An 18,806-nucleotide genomic window follows, 5' to 3' on the forward strand; every position below is an offset into this window, starting at 1 on the left:
TCTAGAATGTTAACAGTTGTTTTTGTTTCTGTATTACCCTAGTAAATAGGTCTAGAAGAAACCTATATTTTTAAAGTTTATTTTTCTTGCAAGACCCTCCCCCCCCACTCTTGAAAGTGGGGAAGGCAGCGCCCCCCCCACCCCCCACTTTTCTAAGCGGATCTTTCTTTAGATTATAAACGTTTTTTTTTTAACCAACGGTTTTCAAGCGGTATTATGCAACCGACAACAAATTTTTTGGACAGTTAAAAATCCCCGCGTTCTTATAAATAGGATTTAGAGCCACCATCCACCCTTCCTTACTGAAACCACCAACCCCCCTCCCCCACAACTTTCGCCCCCCCCCCCCCCCAATTCCCCCTGATTATGGGACCACTCCCTGAGTTGTAGTTTTAGTTTGGGTGACCGACTTCCATCCAAGAGGCACAGGTATCCCAATGCTCAAGAATACACGAAAAAGACACAGGTATTACAAAAAGAAATAATTAGATGTACCTGAAAATTAGAAAAATCTGATACATTAACAATATTTATTGCAATACAGTTCATTGATATTATTATTATTACTTATTTAATTTTCTGGGTGAGAAAAGTCCAAATTATCAGCTGGGTCGTTATTCCTAATACCGCCTACGACCCTACGCCTTCTGTTCCCTTTCCAGGCCTAAAGACTTTCTTCTCCTGTGTGTTGAACCTAGGATTCACGAACCACGATAAAATAATATGTTGTTGGCGCGTGTTGCCCGCTTATCTTCTCGAAAAGCAGTCCTTCCAGTGGCTTTAGTCCGAGCCAAGCACACCCTACCGGACTTGCCATACGACTATGACGCCTTAGAGCCTACTATCAATACGGAAATCATGCGACTACATCACAGTAAACACCACGCGACTTACGTGAACAACTTGAACATCGCAGAGGAGAAATGCCTGGAAGCTCAGGCCAAAGGTGAAAGAATAACGCCGCACCTTGGATAGTGGTGATTATAATTATCATTATTTACATGTTCAAGTGATAGTCTAGGGTTCGGTTATTGTAGAAATTTTGCATAGAATCTCACAGTAGAGTTGGTGTAGGTTTTTTTTCCAACATAAAAACCTTACATAAGCTTACTTATAAGTCACTTAAGCTTACTTACTGTAACTAACTTAAGCTTACTGAAAGTAACTTAATATTAGATTACTTATAAGTTGGTAAGTACATGATGTTTGCTTTATTATTCGAAAAAATCCGTAGACACATCAATCAAAACAGTTTTTTGAGGCAATGTTTGCAGGGCTGAGCTAGAAGGGATGGAATGAGCCTATACTGTGCAACATAGAAGCAGTAGTGTGTGTGCTGGGGAAAGGGGGGGGGGGGGGGGAAGGACAGTATCGTAAATACCATAGAGTCAAGGCTTTTGTAAATGATGTCAATAAGCCATTCAACTTGCATGTTGATTTTGTCAATATAATCTTAAGCACAATAGTTGAATGGCTGTTTGACTAAAATCAAACCTTTAAAATCCATTCAACTTGCATTCAACACCATTCAACCAGAGATTGGGGGTGGCAAATGAACCCAACATAGCCAATTGATCCAATAAAATGCTTTTTGAAGCTGTTACATAGTCATTGGCTTAATATGTAGTTTTTGATGAATTTGAGGGTTTTTGCATTGCAATTTTAGCTCAAATCTACTGTATCAAAATATCTAACTTTCAAAGTTGGTTTACCCAAATGGGTTGTTCTATTTCAAAAGGAAATGACAATTCTGGGAGAGGTGGGTCTTTTACACTACTGATTTCCAGGGGTTTCCTGATATAGTGGTAATTCCTTAGGTTTAGGGGACTTTAGAAAACTTCCCCTACACTATAGGAGGAAATGCCTTTTTTGGATTTGCACAATGAAAACTTTGCTAGTAAGAATCATGGCTAAGCTGTTTCTGTTTTGTTTTACAGGTGATGTTGCAACAGCCATTGCACTACAACCAGCTGTCAAATTCAATGGAGGTGGTCATTTAAACCACTCAATCTTTTGGACGAACCTATCCCCTAATGGGGGAGGTGAACCTACAGGTATTCTATGAAGCATGTTTATAATTCCAAGATCAAAACACCATTCTGGTTGGAGGCCCTGTATCAAAGAGCTTGACATATACTATAAACTATGTATGTTATACTATAAAAAATAATTCACCAAGTTTCTTCCGTTATTTTGAAACAGAAAGACGGTTGACTAACCCCAACCCCAACTCGAAAATCAATTTTCATTCTTATGACATTCCTTTGTTTTGTTCTTGAGTAAATTCACACATATGGATAAAAATGCTCTATTTATTATTTATATGAGACTGTAAGCAGCGAATTAGTTTTTTTAATCGACCCTGTTAACTTGTATCCCCTGATTTTTTTTTGAGGGTTTTTTTTTATATCAGTATTTTTTGCTTGTCCTGTAATCCCTATGCAATTTGGTTTAAGCTTTACTTCAGATTAATTGATAATTCAATCTCATGTTTGTATAAAGGTGAACTGATGGAAGCCATCAAAAGGGACTTTGGGTCATTTGAGAATTTCAAAGAGAGGTTTAATGCAGCAACCATAGCAGTACAAGGGTCTGGATGGGGATGGCTGGTAGGTTAAATATATATTAATATTTATATTTGAACCTATTTGATAACTATAAATAGGTCTTTTCTAAAGAATGCATTACCCTCATCTACAGGGATATGATAAAGTAAACAAACGCTTGGCGATTGCAACCTGTTTCAACCAGGATCCACTGCAGCCCACAACAGGTACTTAAGAGTATTACTCCCTGTGCAGTACAGTGGATTTGAAGCCAGATGAAGCCTAGATGATCACCATGCCTGGAAATTATTATATGCTTATATACAGTGCTTGTGTTGCAGGCCTTGTTCCATTGCTTGGAATTGATGTGTGGGAGCATGCCTATTACCTTCAGTACAAGAATGTTAGACCTGATTATGTCAAAGCGATATATGATGTCATCAATTGGACCAATGTTGCAGAGCGCTTGCAGGCGGCTAGTAGCTAGATATTGTCATTATATTTTGGTAACAAATTAATGACAAAGGGAGCCTGTCACTTTGTGATTATCATAACTTAAGTTTTATTAAACAGAAAGAAATGCAACTACAGTAGCTTTTCAAAAATAACTTTGGTAAGCTTAGTGTCTAGTTTGTAATTTGCGCAAATCATTCAAGGGTTTTAGGGAGAATGTTTTAGAAATCCTATAAAATTTTGATATGTATCTACTGTATTCTGAGATTGAAGCTTGGTACACCTGCCTTTTCCAATATTGTAATTGTATCCACTCCATGTAAAAGCTACATAACTGTGTAGTAATTTGTATATTTCACATGACTAAGTTTTGATGTGAAATAAAATTTTTTGTACTGATACATGATATGGTAATATTTTGCGTCAATCTAGGAGCATTGCTGCATAGTTGTGGCCTGGAAGCAGCTTTCACTGGCTATTTATATAGAATATTAATAATTACTGTGCTCATATTTAGGAACCAGTTACTTCACACAGAGAAGCTTAAGTCTAATGTAAACATACACAATTCAACCTTTTAGCGATAGGTGTCACATGGCGAATTTGTAAAGTGCTTGTGCTTTAAGTTTGACAAACTATTGAGATGTAGTTTTATTGAGTTCTCTCTATAAGGTAACTGCAGGCTGATTTAAGATAAGTTTTCTTTTTGGGGGTTTTGTTTATCTTTTACAACAAGTTTGTCCCAGTCCATGTACAGTGCTTCTATGTTATGACAAGGGATGACATCCTCCATGGATATCTGATGTTGCTCTCCTTTTCTCCAAACAGCAACAGGAACAAGTCGCTTTTCAACTGTGCGAACTTGCCCTTGGCTATCCTCCATCTTGATTGAACAAGCCTCTTCCCTCAGGACAGTGACATCAGCTACTTTAGTCTTTGATAGTGAGCCTATTGTGTCACCCCATCCAATGACGGTTGCTGGTGTAATGGTGACTGCTTTGATTATTTCATTAAGTGGCATACCAACATGGAGCATTTTTGTCATAACTGTTGGCAAGTCATATGCTGGCCCTTTCTGGCAGTCTACATGCAAATCAGTGCTGATGACATCAGGCCAGAAATCCTGACTAGCACAAAGTTCAGCAACCGTCCAGGAGAATGATCCTCTGCCATGCCCTACATCAAAGATGACCCCTCTGTTATGGGCCGCAAGAACAGATGAGTAGATTTGTTTGGTAGCAGGGTCAATGATTGTCCCATTGAAACCACTGAAACAGTGTGTATAGATATCACCTTTCATGAGACTTCCTGGACAACTCAAGCCATCATGACCTGGAGAGTGCAATAGCTTATCAATATACAACCAAAAGCACACCCATTGTTATCATCTAATACCTAATCAATGTTTTTTTAGTAGAAAACAAAATGCCTTGCTAAACAAAGGATAAAATAAAGTATTCTTGTTTAAGCGACATCAAAAAACATAACAGTGTAAAAAAATTTTGTTTTGTTTTGTTTTTGTTTTTTTCAGGTGACTAAGCAAATAATACAGATACTATTGCACATTACACATGTTTACCATCCTAAATGTACCTTAGTTAGGAAAGTGACCAGCTTATTATTTGTAAGTATGATTAATAAATATTCAACTACCTGCAATATCATCAGTTGGGATAGTAGAAATAGCATGATGAACCATGAGAGGTACCCTGGCTTTTTTAGATGCTGCTAGTGCTCTTCTGATTATAGAAGACAGGGTTGTAAAAATTATTAATAATCCATAAAAGATACAATGACACACAGGGACTTGAAATGCAGGTGAGTTTCAGAAGGGGTGTGGGTGCAGTGTAGCTAACTGTGTGCAACAGTATCTTAATTAAAAACCTATTAAATACAGGAAATCTAAGGGATAAATAATGCTCCTGCGCAAAAATGGCTAGCAAAATCATGGCTATACACCCAGGTTTAAAAAAAATTGGTATTTTGGTGAACCTGTTTTTCCCGTAAAAAAATATAATAAAAATGGAATTGTGAAAAAAGTATTGTATAGTAAAGAAATGATCATGCAGATCATTTCACCCCACACATGCACATATTGTAATATGTATGTGTCAGGGTCTTAATTTTAATACTTAAATAAGACCTATTACAGCTTGTGCTAATATCCAGGTCAAAGAAAGATGGGGTATGAAAAATTAAAAGATGCATACCTCTTATGCAGAGGTGCGCTCATAATACTAAATTTTTCAACCGTAGCATAACAGTATCAGGAGGTTTAGTTCACATACCGATAGCTTTCTAATTCATTAGCACCATTATTTGAGACATGCCAGGATAGCCGTACTTTCACTCCCACAGTAATATCTCTGTTAGAGGCTATGCAATCAGCGCACATAGCAGGGTCAACTTGATTGAGAGAGTCACATTCTCCTCCACCACCTCAATGACAGGAAATCTCAATTTTAGACTCATTTATTTTGGGTCACCCTTTTAGTCAGGTATTTCGATGTGGGCTGTAAATATACTTCCCCTTATATAAGCAACTGGGAAAATTATTCCGTCTCGTCTCAAGAGCTGTAGCAAGCCTCAAAATATCCGGCGGGGGGGGGGGGGGGGGGGGAAGGCTGATATCAAAACATTAAGAAAGTATCGGGGGCACTACCATGATCCTACTAGTCATTTCCTTTTAATTGTTGAAAATATTGAGGAAGCACATGCCCCCAGTGACCCATCCCTTGCTACAGCCCAGCGACTCTGACATAAAAATGAACAGGAGAGGAAAAATGTAAGGGGTCTAATACTGCCATCACATGTTTTTGGCTCCCCTCTTCGCTTGAGTGTGCCCCCCATTCCCTGTTATGACCTATGATTTGGTTAATATGTATTACACTGCAAGTACTAAAACCTTCTTTTGTGCATCCAGCAGAGCTCAGGCCGTGGTTTGCAACATGCACAAATGCAAACACTCTTGTCTGGCTTTTCTCTGCAACATACTTGCAGAGACCTTGGAATGTTGTGGCACCTAAAGTATCAATCACAACAAAAACAAACAAAATAATATCAAAATGCAACTCTTTCCAGGTATCTAAACCATAACAAAAACACCAAGAGGAGACGTTGGGTTTTGTGGTATTGCGGTATTGGACATTTTTTGAACGATATTGCGGTAACAGAGCAAAAAAACATGTGTTGATGCGGTATTTCAAAACACTGTAAATTGAAATATTTAGCTTTTTAACGGCGGTATTGCGGTAAAAAATTAAAATGATTGCGGTGTAACTGTGTTTATTAGTCCTACGGTGCGCGGGATTTGCCCTTGGTACGGAATGATCTAGAGGGAAAACTAGAAATGTTGGGGTGACTAGTCTCCCCCGTTCTTTGTGTCGGTCACGCAACGCTCCCATCCTCACTAACGGCTGCTTGCTCTTGCATTAGATTCCTTTTCCTGTTTTCCATTGTTATGAGCACGTCGCTCAAACGTTACTCAAGATTTCCAGTCAACCAATCAGCTTCGACACATTGTCGCTTTCAAACCAATCAGAGGCCTTTGAAATGTAAACATGTCAAAATGACAAGTATTAGTTGGGATGGGAGCGTTGCGTGACCGACACAGAGAACGGCTGCGCTGGAGACACATGCACACATGCTCATCAAAACCTCGTCCTTCTGTGCGTTATGCGATATTTCTGATTTTTTCTGCTGTATTGCGGTTTTCTCAAAAATTTTGTGTGCCACCCCCACCAAGAGTAATATTGTGTTATAATTCCAGGAACCCTCAAAGGAGAGGCACATCTCCAAGGGGGGAAACCGTCATTGTACTGAAGGGTATTTTAAGAAATTTCTGAGGTTTTCATGGCCACATTTGCTTCTGAATTTTTTTATAAGGCTGCTCTTGCTTACCTGCACTACCAGCATCCACAACTGTTGTAACACCACGTGATAAACATGTTTCATCTGCGTTAACCCCAAGGGGGGTGGCATACTGGTAGACATGTGTGTGCATGTCAATCAAACCTGGCATCACCAAGCAACCCTTCGCATCAAACACTTGCAATGGCTCATGTTGGAATTCGAGATTATCTCCAACTGCCATGATTTTTCCATCTTTCATAGCAACTTCTGTGACTCCATCGATTCCATTGGCTGGGTCAATAACATGGCCGTTTTTTATAACTACGTCTGCTATTTCAAGCAACATGTTCAGTAGCTTTGCAGAAAAACAAAACACGATAATTTAACACTGCGTATTTGAGGAGTAAATCTGGATTACTCAATGGTAATTATTATCCACAGGAATAAACATTGTGTATCGAAAACGTTAGCCTTTTGATATCTATGTAACTTAATAGTCTCAGAAACCCCTCACAAGAGATAAAGAAAACTAAATATGATAGATCAAAGTATAAATGAAAATTCGTTCTTCGACAAGCCTTAGAGGTGGGAGAAGTTAGAATCTCCTAGATCCCAACTTCGCAGATAACTCGAAACGTGAAACGTTTCCAGGATAGAACCCGGCGGACCCGTCAGATGCAAATGCAAGGCCGGAAATATAGGCCTGAAACCTTCAGTTTGGGTCAACATCATCATTGAATGACAGGAATAAGGTATTATTTTACAATATTGTCTATCGCTTTACTAGCTGTTAGAAGAAAACAATAGCAAAATTCTTTTAAGAATTTTTATTAAAATAATGATGATGTTTTTCAGACCGCTCTGAAAATTAGCAATGAATCAATCTCTTTGTTTAGGACGTGACATCATAACTGGCTTCTATTTTAAGATTGTGTCACGTGATCAAACAGTTCTCTTGCTACGAAAAACCCTCAGCGGAGTTTGTCGTTGTTTTATCCAGGAATCAACTATTATTTTCCCAAAATGAATAGACTGTTTGGAAAAGGAAAGCCTAAGGAGCCTCCGCCGAACTTAACAGATTGCATTTCGAACGTAAGTATCTTTAAATTGAGCCTATATCCGCATTTAGTTTGGCATTGTAATTTCAAAATGGCGAATAGAGGCCTTCAAAATATTTTTTGGTTTGTATTATATTTGTACTGTAGGTTGATAGTAGAGGTGAATCCATTGAAAAGAAAATCGCAAAACTAGACCAAGAGCTGTTAAAATACAAGGATCAAATGAAGAAGATGAGAGATGGACCCTCAAAGGTGCGATTCATTCGTTCAATGTTTTTTATTTATAACTACTTAAATATAAGTTATGACTTGACTTGAGTAGTTTAGCTTCAAGTCAAACACTTTCCTGCATGACTAACTGGCTGACTGAAAAACGTTGTATGCTTCCTTTGTCAGACAGTATTCATGCCTTACCTTGGTTCATAGTGGTTTTATTGCTTATGATTAAGTGATCATGAGCAAGGATGGCACCATTATGATGCTTGTGGGTGGTTGCGTATGATGCCATCAAATGGTCGGAAGGCCATGGGTCTCATCAGAAATAATCTATACATAAAACTCCATATGATTGGCATCCACGGAACTGAATAATGTGTCCGTAACATGCTGTCTGCTAAATGGAGTTTTATTTTTAGTGTTTGACTGATGCAATTTAGATCTGGACCATTATATGGAGGTGTCAATGTACCATATTTCACATATAACTCCTTTTTTTCAGAACATGTTAAAACAGAGAGCATTACGAGTCCTCAAACAAAAGAAACAGTAAGTCCCTTTCTGTTTGGAAAATAATCACTTTGTCCAACTCTCGTACATAGATTCTTTTCTCATTTTTCTCTTTTTGAAATCCAGAGCATATCCGTTATATTTTTTTCATATTTTAGATATGAAAACCAACTAGAGGGTCTCCGGCAACAGTCATTTAATATGGAACAAGCAAACTTTACAACTCAAACATTAAAAGACACAAAACATACAGTAAGTGTAGCAATCTTCTTGTGAATGTATCTATTTTTAAAACCAGTAATTAAGTTATTGCTTTTATGTATAAAAACAATGTCCAGTTGATTACTTTTCAAAATTTGTGCCTTCTTAGGTTGATGCTATGAAAACAGGTCTCAAAGAAATGAAAAAAGAATACAAAAAGTTGAATATCGACCAGATTGAGGTAATAATTAAACATCTTACAATGAATAGGTATGTGTGAAGAACAGGAAAACTAGCCCAGATAGTTATAAATGTTGTCTCATCTATTATGTAAGGCAATTTTTACACTATAGTAATTGCTTGAATAAGCACTTCCCTTTTTGCCCATTTCAGAACCACAAGTTTGCGGTTTTCAATGCAATCTGGGAAATCTGACTATGCCTTTGTAAAGTGTACTTTATATACTGTTTTTCACTGATTAAGGACATTCAAGACGACATGGCAGATATGATGGAACAAGCAAATGAAATACAAGAGAGTCTCGGCAGAACATATGGGTTGCCTGATGATATTGATGAAGCTGATCTAGATGCCGGTTTGTGTTATGCTACAGAATTTGAAGCCTTATTTGGGTTATCTTATTATCTTATTTCTTTGAAGCAGAATTGTGAGAATATTTGTTTGTTTGTGTATTTTATTGTTTATTTGTTTATTTATTTCATTTTTGTTTGTTTGTTTATTTATTTTATTTTGTTAGTTTTGCAACAAAGTTACTTGAAACAAATACAAGAATAAGCAAAAAATACTACACTACAAACAAACAAATATTTGTAAAATGGAAAGCATATTATTTCTACCAAAACATGAAGTTAATTGTACAGTAAACTAATGCTGATTTATTTTCCAGCCATTTAATTTTCTTTTTGTTCCCAGAAGGAATAAGAACAGTACATACTTCCTCAATCACAATTTTAATTTTAAGAAACAAACACTTTTTTTTTTAACTTGGTTAATGGTTTTGCTAGAATTGGAAGCTCTTGGAGATGACTTGGCTTTAGATGAGGACACTTCATATCTAGATGAGGTCAATGCACCTGCTGCCCCAGACACAGTGCCGGGAGAGAGGGACCCTTCGGGATCAAGAACACAGGTAAATAGAAGACCCCTCTGCTCCTACAACACAATAGGGAGCCATCAAACATTTTGCGTAATGCATGAAAAATGGATAAATCATATGATTAGCTGTCTTATCTTTACCCTTACGATTTATTAGTAACCATAAGTAGCTGTTAAGTTCAGTTCTGGGATTCAAAGGGTTGGGTATTAAGAAGAGGGGGTTGATGGTGCATGTCTGTGGAGAAAGATTGGGTGAATGTAGGGAAATGGAGTGCTTGCAGCTGACCCTGTTGTTTTTTTACCATACACATCTTGGCTCACACAAGGTTACCTTGCAAATGCTATTAATTTTACCCTTAACTGGCCTGACTCTTACCCCAGTATTTAAAATGAGAGTGCACACATTGCTGAATCAACATAACCTCATGCGTGAAATCATGTTGGATAAGGTTTTTTTTTTTTTCACACACTTGTCTTCAGCAATAAAAAACACTTCAAGTGGGGAAAATTACCCAGCTTCTTTGTGATATGTGGCCTAAGCTCCAAGTTACAAACTTTGGGCAAGGTATTAAACTGTGAACAGCAATGCAGCCAGGCCATCTCACCACATACTTATGTGCTCGAGGATTGCAGTACATTACATAACCTAATATGTTGTCACTTAGCTGTTGATACATTAGATTGACAGTTTGGTCTTTGTTTCTATGTTTCAGGATGGAATAGCAGTGGATGAATTTGGTCTTCCTGTGCTTGCAAAGAATTAAATCCCTTTACTGAGAATTACTTGCTCTTTGTGAAAATGCTAGGTGTGTTTCTTTTTCGTCACCCCTGCTTGACAACTTGCAAAATAACTTGACAAATGATTAGGTTCTTATACATTGTTCTACACAGTCTTTACTGCATTTTGCGAGTAAGTACGCAGCTGCTTTGTCTCCTATTATCTTTGTTCTACAAAGGAGTTCTTTTGTCTTTACTCTTCTCGTTCTTTGTATCGAGGTGCGGATATTGTTCATTTGTCCAATCAAATTGCAGCTTGTAAGAGCTGCATACTGACCCCATTTTGCAGAAGATATACAGACAAGCTGGCTTGTTGTTTCTGATGTCTTTTATAGCACTTGTAGTGTGGGCAGAAAAGCAAGGTGCTCCTTGCACGGTTTGCACGGTTTGCACGGTCTTTCCTGCTAGAGGCAAGTTACGCTGGGGACAATGCCCTTACATCCTTCGTTGTAGGCGATGCTCGATCTCATTGAAAAAATTGATACAATTTGGGACAAATCTGACAATCAAAAACGTTATTACTAAGTTTTACTGGTTACCAGTATGTTAGTTAATCACCCTGTATATACCGTAAGTACCATTATTTACTTGCTTAGACGCCACCCCCAAACAGGCGCCACACATGAGTCTCAAATGGTAATAGATGTAATTACTTTTTGTTGAGGAGAAAACCCGAATGTCGTACATATGTCGCGGTCGCCATCATGGAATTTTTGTCACTCAATCAAGGGGAAACCGCAATTTTCTGTTGTTTGTTGTTGTTGTTGTTGTTGTTTTGGCCGAAGTAATACATTCAACGCCTGCAAACCTCGCCATATATGAACGGTATAATGTATTAATTAAGTGACTTTAGTTAATGCTAGCCTCGAATTAACATCGTCCCCTAATAAATGCCTGAGACATATGACGAGAGTTTGAACAACTAAATAACGGTAAATCAAGCTTGTAATGGCAATTCTCAGATTTTCAATAAAACAGATAATGCAAAAACATATTGTATTATGGCTTTCTATTAACTTTCTTATCAAAAGTATATTAAACTGTTTTATGGAATTAATAGTAACCCGGTGATGCAGTGACAAACAAATCATAGATGGGGCATCGGGGCTGGCTGAATGTGATACTGAATGTTATTTATACCTTTTGACATATATGAACTTCTAAAACTCTAAAAAAAGGTTTAAAATTCCTTGAAAATAGCTTCATCGACTCCTTTTCCCTCGATTTTTTACACACATGTTACCTTTTTTGATACCAACGATCTGGAAACTTTATCAATGATGCGCTGTCGCCTCAAAACGAGTATGTCGAGAGTATTTTATTATGTAAGAATAAGGAGACTAGTAGACCGCTTGAAGGGAGTTACCGGGTTTATTCCTCTTGACAACTGTGTTGTGCAAGGCGTGATGACTAGCTTACAACATGAACTTGAGATAACTAGGGCTGAAACGTCCTACAGTGCAAATTGTTTTTCTGTGTATTTCTAAACTTATTTTGATTGAACTTGACCACTAGGGCAAACCACGTCCGTGCCGCAATGCTCTAGTTTTGCTAATTTTAATTACTTTTATCAGTTAATGAGTGAAATATAGGTACAAGTTTTTCTTTTGGTTAAAAGGCCAATAACTATCTTTGGCATCGGGAGTTCACACGCAATGAATCTCTCTTCTACTTTTTCTCTGATCCGAAACATTGCCGTCGACGCCCAAGTCCGGCTATTTCTTAGACTAATCGCGTGAACTATGTTTGATTGGTGTTTTAGATCTAATAGGAGCGAAATACGAGAAAAGAAATACCCGCTTAGTCGATTCGACCGTCGCTTAGGTACTGGGCAGTCAACTTGACTCTTACTATTATTTTTACAAACAACTTTTTTTTTTTAACGTAATGTTTTCCGCGGATGCTGCTTAATACAGAGAGATATCAAAACGGTGGTATTTTCCCGAATACCACATCATTTACAAATGATGCTTTTTTAAAGACTTATGATGACCTATTTTTTTAATTGTTGGAGATATCTAGCGTGACACATAGCGAAATGCATCCGTCTTGTGTTTCCCCAAGTCTTTTTAAAGAAGTGGCCAACCAGTGTGTTCATAAGACACGTGATCAATACTTGTTAATCATACTACTGCGTTATATTTTACTATCGTACTTGGTGGCTAGCTTCACTAGACTCATTAAGGTACAACATAGATCAAAAGAAGTCATATCATTTCCTCACATAGCAAATCGTTTCTCGAATCATTTGCTCGGTCTCGAAAATAGTTACCTTAGAAAAAAAGGTTCCATTGTATGTGCGATCATACTTTCCAAGTTGTGAATACAAATCCAAGAGCACCTATGGATCAGGTTTTATCTTGCTCTGAGACGGCTTTGAGCTGAGATGGAATGAACACTGCCCAACCTCTGCTTGGGCAGACTCTGGAGTGTTCTGCCCCGGATGCATCAAGATGATATACACTTAGGAAGGAATAGACATCCGAGCAGACCATAGCTGATCATGAGTGCTGTGGCACACGCCACGATGGTAGTGTAGAAGCCCTCGAGAGCCGAGTCCACAGGGAAGTAAGCCACCCACGACAACAGCAGTATGTACAGAGAAAAGCCTATGTAACGAGCTTCGTTGAAATTCTTTGGATGCTTGCGGGCCTAAAAGGCGTACAGAGTGCACAGGAGAGACATGAAGATGAAGTAGCCGAACATGACGGCTCGAATGATCTGACCTGTGCTTGATTGGAACGGCATGCAAAACAAGAACATGTTCTTCTGGAAAGTAATGTCCTTCTGTACTTGCGGTGGGTCAAGTGAGTACCAACATAACGTCAGAATGACCTGAATTACGTTCAGGAGCAAGGCCACCAGAAATTGGCGCATGAGATCCGAGATGTACGCTTTAAACCAAGGCGGCAGTGCCTCTGTCTGAAACACACGCACCAGCCTGTTGGTCTTGATGAAGAGCACCGAGACGCACGCAGTGCACGTCAAGTACCGCCATGGCAGCACGAGGTAGCAGACGCCGACATTAGGAAGCTCAAGATGGAGGATGGGCAGAAGGAGTGTCAGTCCTATGATAAGTAGTATAAGGTAACTTAACTCTTTATTACTGGCCTTCACTATTGGAGTATCCTTATGCTGGATAAACACTGCCAGGACGACCAGGATGAGGGCAAATCCGATCGAAGTCAGCACAATGAATACTATTGCTGTACTGTCCTCCCATACGATGTTCTGCAATGGCAGACTGACACACTTTGTGTTGTCGTTGTTGGACATCTGCTCCTTGCTACATCTCGTGCAGTTCCGTGAACCTCGCGAGGAGCAAATGGAGCCCTGTGGACAGCGGAAGCATTCCCAGCAGCACCGATTGATGACGGTCTGTTTTGCCCCCGCGGGACAGGGTTCACTGCACATGGATAGGGGCACTGAATTATCCAATGTCTTCCATCGAGTCAACTTGTTGTTCACATACAGCTCCGGCTTTGAATTCAAGTTTCTCTTCCAGTAGCCGATCTCCTCTAGGGAGTACTGGTCGTTTTGCTCATTTTTACTAAAGCTCATAACGGCATAGTACGCGCTATTGTGGGTCTTGTCTTGAAGTACGCATCAAAGCAGTGAGCTAACGCATAGACTGCGTCTATAACGTATGGCACATAAGCACTACTTAGCTCATTAAAGCCTGTTGTCTGTTGTACAATAGCTTTGATCATCCACTTCCTTTGAGCAGTTATAAGTGCTTTGCCAGTATTCATTCCACCAAGGATTCCTTTCTCTTGTTTTCTCTGGTGTCAGGCTCGTGATATGCCTTTCAAAATCCACATCTCTATACACGTGAGGTAGTATCGATAAGGAGCGATCCAGAACCGAGGAATATGTTTTTAAGATTTTAGCATACGTTGCCATCCCTTCAGAAAGTAGAAAAGTTCTGTCTGTTATACTTTGCGTGCTCGCTTCTTCCAGAAAGGCGCCCGCTTCTTCGTAGTTGCTCCATAATATGATCACTTTGATATTAGGATTTCGCTTTATTTTCGCGACTATAGTTTTTACCTTTTCTTTGTAGCCGGACTCCGTGAAGAACTCTACAAAGGCAATACAGAAAACTTGTCTGTTATACGCCTCTCTCTCGAGCGCGCGCACGCCGTACTTCCCGTAGGAGCCGTCATGAGCAACGACTGCTACATAGACCCAGTCGAAGTACTCGGTGAGATCAGCCATGGCCTTGGACTGCTGGTTGTCCGGTGGAATGGTACGAAAGAACGAGTCGAAGTAAGGCGAACTGAGCTCTTCACTGGTAGAGAAGGGGCTCACAATGGGAAGACCCACAACCTAAAACCAGACAGAAAGGATTTTGAGGCACAGTTTACTCTGGTATTAAATCGAAATGTGTAATTCCAGAAAATATCCAACCCCCCCCCCCCCCCCCCCCCCCCCCATTGAGGGGATTGGAGATTCCGGGGGGGGGATGGGGGTTCAGACGTCCAGGAATTTCCAGAGGGGAGGGGGGGTAAAATGCCCCTTTTCCTTAACAGTCACTGTATATATCTTTTTCCAGGGGGTTGGAAATTTCAGAGGGGTGGGGGTGGGGTTCATACCTCCGACCCCCTCAATAGGGGGGGTATGGATATTTTCTGCAACTACACAATTTTAGCTCGAGTCATTGGGGAATCGCAACAATTTCTCTTTGAAATATCAAATATGTACCTAATACTCTTTGATATCTACCCTGAAATTTAAGAGCGTTTTCAGCCTGAAACTGCTACAAAACAGCCCAAGCTCAATTGAAAATTAAAGATTGAGAGATTAAGAAGAGTTCATGTAGAAAAGACCTTTGAGTTTACAATGTATAAATCAAAGGTGGCTATGTATTTTCTTTCGTGTTTTTTTTCTGTTGGAATTCAATGTAAAGGTCATATGTATCATATACAAAAAGGATATACGAAGATCCTTCAATTAGAATATACCCACTTACTTTATGGCGGCCAAGGGGCCGATTAAGACCGGCGGACACGGTGAGCAAAACTTCATTCGTGCAATTTGCTCACTGCCTCGCGAGGCCAAAAACTCACCGTGTGCGGACGTCGATCGAACGAAATCACGTCCTGCGAGCAACTTAGGCAAAATTCTCACCTGCTTGAACTGTGAGTTTTTGGCCTCGCGAGGCAGTGAGCAAATTGCACGAGTGAAGTTTTGCTCACCGTGTGCGCCGGGCCTTACACGCTATATAAGGAGTTTGGGTTTATTTATTCTTGGAGGTCACACGCAACACCGCGATAATTTGTATTCAGTAGAGGAAAATGACAGTCTTTTTAAAATACATTATCAATGTTGAAATAAACGTAATAAGGATCTTATAGTGTAAAGAGTGTACGGACATTAGTGTTGCTCAGTAACGACGTTGCTACGCGCTGAGCGTGGCGTTGAGCGCGCGCATATATAACACGGAATTTGTCGTTCGCAAACGTTCTTGAATTAAAAAAAAAGGTAGTAGAGGAGAATATTTAGGAAACCCGGCGAACTTCAAAGGACATAAACAATAGTCGCTCCCTAATGTTTAGCAACCCTGTCACGTGATCACGAACATGCACAGACCAAGCGTAAAGTACAAGATATGGCCGAGATATATGAATATACATATTCGGGCGCAAATCGTTTATTGATTTATTTGAAACCTTGCTATTTTTATTCACTTGCTTTTCATTTGTCTTTTTCGCTTTGCATGTTTATATCTCGATCTCTACAGCCCTTAGAAAATTAGTTTATATAGACATGTATATTTTGTACTTGCAAGTACCGAGCGGAGCTTAAATTCTTTAGTGGGGCTCTATTGAACAATCTCATCGAGCTTACAAGGCCAGCATGATAACATTGTGTCAAATCTGTATCAATACTGAAGAGTTTTGAAAAGATCGAAAAGTGGTATTGATGCAGAGAACGATTCTTGGTTAACTCCATTCTCTGTGTACGCCCGACTTGTGCACCTTCACCGTGACAGGGCCAAAATCCAAGCAAAAACATCGGCCTTTGAGGTTCGCCGGGTTACGTAATCATTCCCCTCTAATAACTTCGAGTAAAAAAAATGTACGTTCCGTGTTCAAAGTCAAATGTCACTGACAACACGAGAAACCTAACTAAGACACGCTTCAACAGGGTCTGAATGGGGGGGGGGGGGGGGGTCTGCATGTCGGTAGTCAGTTAAAATTTCCATAATCTGTCGGTAGTCGGTAAGAATTATATGTCTTTGTCGGTAGTCGGTGAATCTAAGCTGGTATTCGCTTTTGTACCAAATTTCACGTATAAACAAGATTAAACATTATTTAGGATTGATTAGTAATGAATAACTTATTGATAATAAATTAATTATGGATTAATAATTGACTGAAAAGTTGATGCAACAGTAAATACATAGTGCAGATTCTGAAATGGCCGAATTTAAGTAGATTGACGATGGAATTAAAGACTTAAAATACCGGAAATAATAAAATGTCGGTAGTCGGCAAATATTTTTCGTCGCTAGTCTGACTGGTTTTTTTTTTCATGTTTTGTTGGTAGTCAGTTGTCATGTATCAGTCAATTTTTAAGCCGTTTGTCGCTAGTCAGTTAACCCCATCCAGACCCCGCTTCAAAGAAGTTCGCCGCGTTCCCTCTACCAACCCTTACTTAGAGATACGAATAATATGTATATATGGGGCTCCTCTTTAGGCAAGCAACGTTTTTGTGTGGATAAAGCTGTACTACTAACCTGAAAAAGTCCAGCGATGTTGACGGATGTGCTAAACTCCATAGAACCGATTACTCCAACCACTGGCTCCGTTAGGTTGCTCAACTTTTCCCGACGCACTCCGTGCTGTCTCACCAACTTGTTGTGATCATTATTTAACACGATGTCGTACGCCCATTGCATGGCAAGCGTAGAGTTGAAACAGTAATCCCACACATCCAGACCGAGACTGATCCCAGGCAGGATATCCGTTAAGTTGTTGATGCGCGCTATGGTGTGTGATATTGCCTCTATGTAGCCGAGACAAAGTTTATACAACTCACCGCACTTGCCTGATTGCGTCTGTGAGTGCAGCGGTAAGATGACCGCAATGGTGGCGTTCCCTGGTTCATAATAGCGGCTAGGAGCAGAGACAGACGTACACACTGCTGTTATTAGCAGCTGCAAAAGTAGTCCTCGACCTGCCATAAGTGGTACAGCGTGGAAAATGGAAATAAAATTGGCAACCGATGGTTTAAATCCCGCATGACACGTGCCTCAATGACGTGTGACAATTTCAAGGAAATGGAAATTTGCTCTTTGCTGATGGAAAATTGAAAGTGAATTTATCAGTCGAAACTTTTTAGAAATGTTTACACGTTATCCTCACTCGAAAATAGGTTTTTGGGATTATAAAATTATCATATATCAAACCAAAAAGCTTTATGAAGATTTCTTATGATTAATGGTGTTTTAATTGTATTTCTGAGGGTACCACCTCAACAGGCTGGATCTGCATAAAAAAACCCAGTAATGTTGTCTTAGTTTTGACACTCTTCAAAGCTTCCGGGTAACTCATATTACAAACGCATGTTTTGCCTGTTTTTGTTTCAATCTTCTGGTCGGACCGTTATCTTTGAACGATCGCCATCGTTTGAGCAAATCGCTATAAGCAGAGTTTGATGCCTTGAATCCTGAAACCTGTAACCCGGGGGGGTAGATGGGGGTGATCCACCAATCTTTAATATAAACTTCTACTAACTGCTCGAAAAAAAAAAGACACGCGAAATTGAAGACGTCCTCACGACGCGAAAATTATACCGCACGAAATAAAATTGCAGTAGGTTTTTCAAATGTCCCTTCCCGGGCTCCGTAGCTATCCCTTAGGGGGTGCGCAATATTTTTTCCGTTTCTATCCCTAAGGGGATCTCACGCTAGTGGATTATCACATCCTAATAACAACTAAACATAAGCAGGCCCGTACCCAGGGGGGGGGGGGGGGGGAGTGCAGTGGGTGCACCCCCACGGCCAAAAGTCCACTTTCGGTTCTCAATAGACGTGATATTTGTAGTGTAGCTATAAAGCATGCGCTAGATTATT

The 18,806-nt window shown here is 39.6% G+C and overlaps 3 protein-coding genes and 1 pseudogene across 3 annotated transcripts; 2 read left to right on the forward strand and 2 right to left on the reverse strand.

The window, feature by feature from the left end:
- Positions 1 to 648: 648 nt before the first annotated feature.
- LOC5521155 (superoxide dismutase [Mn], mitochondrial) lies at positions 649 to 3,400 on the forward strand. Its single transcript, XM_001641029.3, has 5 exons — positions 649 to 946; positions 1,938 to 2,054; positions 2,503 to 2,609; positions 2,701 to 2,773; positions 2,888 to 3,400. Exons 1-5 carry the CDS (start codon positions 724 to 726, stop codon positions 3,031 to 3,033), a joined length of 666 nt encoding a protein of 221 aa, XP_001641079.1. The 5' UTR covers positions 649 to 723; the 3' UTR covers positions 3,034 to 3,400.
- LOC5521270 (deacetylase Oant_2987-like) lies at positions 3,085 to 7,620 on the reverse strand. The gene is made up of 5 exons (XM_032366461.2): positions 6,900 to 7,620; positions 5,905 to 6,021; positions 5,288 to 5,438; positions 4,653 to 4,738; positions 3,085 to 4,331 (listed from the first exon to the last, which is right to left on the reverse strand). The coding sequence occupies exons 1-5, from the start codon at positions 7,195 to 7,197 to the stop codon at positions 3,688 to 3,690; spliced, it is 1,296 nt and encodes a 431-aa protein (XP_032222352.1). The 5' UTR covers positions 7,198 to 7,620; the 3' UTR covers positions 3,085 to 3,687.
- A 137-nt stretch (positions 7,621 to 7,757) lies between these two features.
- LOC5521269 (charged multivesicular body protein 5) lies at positions 7,758 to 11,721 on the forward strand. Its single transcript, XM_001641028.3, has 8 exons — positions 7,758 to 7,943; positions 8,057 to 8,161; positions 8,628 to 8,674; positions 8,794 to 8,887; positions 9,006 to 9,077; positions 9,320 to 9,431; positions 9,862 to 9,986; positions 10,666 to 11,721. The coding sequence occupies exons 1-8, from the start codon at positions 7,875 to 7,877 to the stop codon at positions 10,714 to 10,716; spliced, it is 675 nt and encodes a 224-aa protein (XP_001641078.1). The 5' UTR covers positions 7,758 to 7,874; the 3' UTR covers positions 10,717 to 11,721.
- A 360-nt stretch (positions 11,722 to 12,081) lies between these two features.
- On the reverse strand, positions 12,082 to 18,723 carry LOC5521268 (annotated as a pseudogene).
- Between the last annotated feature and the right edge of the window lie 83 nt (positions 18,724 to 18,806).

This window comes from Nematostella vectensis, chromosome 2 (assembly GCF_932526225.1).
Source record: "Nematostella vectensis chromosome 2, jaNemVect1.1, whole genome shotgun sequence".
NCBI classification, from domain to species: Eukaryota; Metazoa; Cnidaria; class Anthozoa; order Actiniaria; family Edwardsiidae; genus Nematostella; species Nematostella vectensis.

Coding starts and splice junctions, on each gene's coding strand:
- LOC5521155 (XM_001641029.3), top strand. CDS start 724: ATGTTGTTGGCGCGTGTTGCCCGCTTATCTTCTCGAAAAGCAGTCCTT. Junction 2,055..2,502: donor TGGGGGAGGTGAACCTACAG/GTATTCTATGAA, acceptor GTTTGTATAAAG/GTGAACTGATGGAAGCCATC. Junction 2,774..2,887: donor TCCACTGCAGCCCACAACAG/GTACTTAAGAGT, acceptor CTTGTGTTGCAG/GCCTTGTTCCATTGCTTGGA.
- LOC5521270 (XM_032366461.2), bottom strand. CDS start 7,197: ATGTTGCTTGAAATAGCAGACGTAGTTATAAAAAACGGCCATGTTATT. Junction 6,022..6,899: donor TGTGGATGCTGGTAGTGCAG/GTAAGCAAGAGC, acceptor TTGATACTTTAG/GTGCCACAACATTCCAAGGT. Junction 5,439..5,904: donor TGCTGGATGCACAAAAGAAG/GTTTTAGTACTT, acceptor CCTGTCATTGAG/GTGGTGGAGGAGAATGTGAC.
- LOC5521269 (XM_001641028.3), top strand. CDS start 7,875: ATGAATAGACTGTTTGGAAAAGGAAAGCCTAAGGAGCCTCCGCCGAAC. Junction 8,888..9,005: donor TAAAAGACACAAAACATACA/GTAAGTGTAGCA, acceptor GTGCCTTCTTAG/GTTGATGCTATGAAAACAGG. Junction 9,078..9,319: donor TGAATATCGACCAGATTGAG/GTAATAATTAAA, acceptor TCACTGATTAAG/GACATTCAAGACGACATGGC.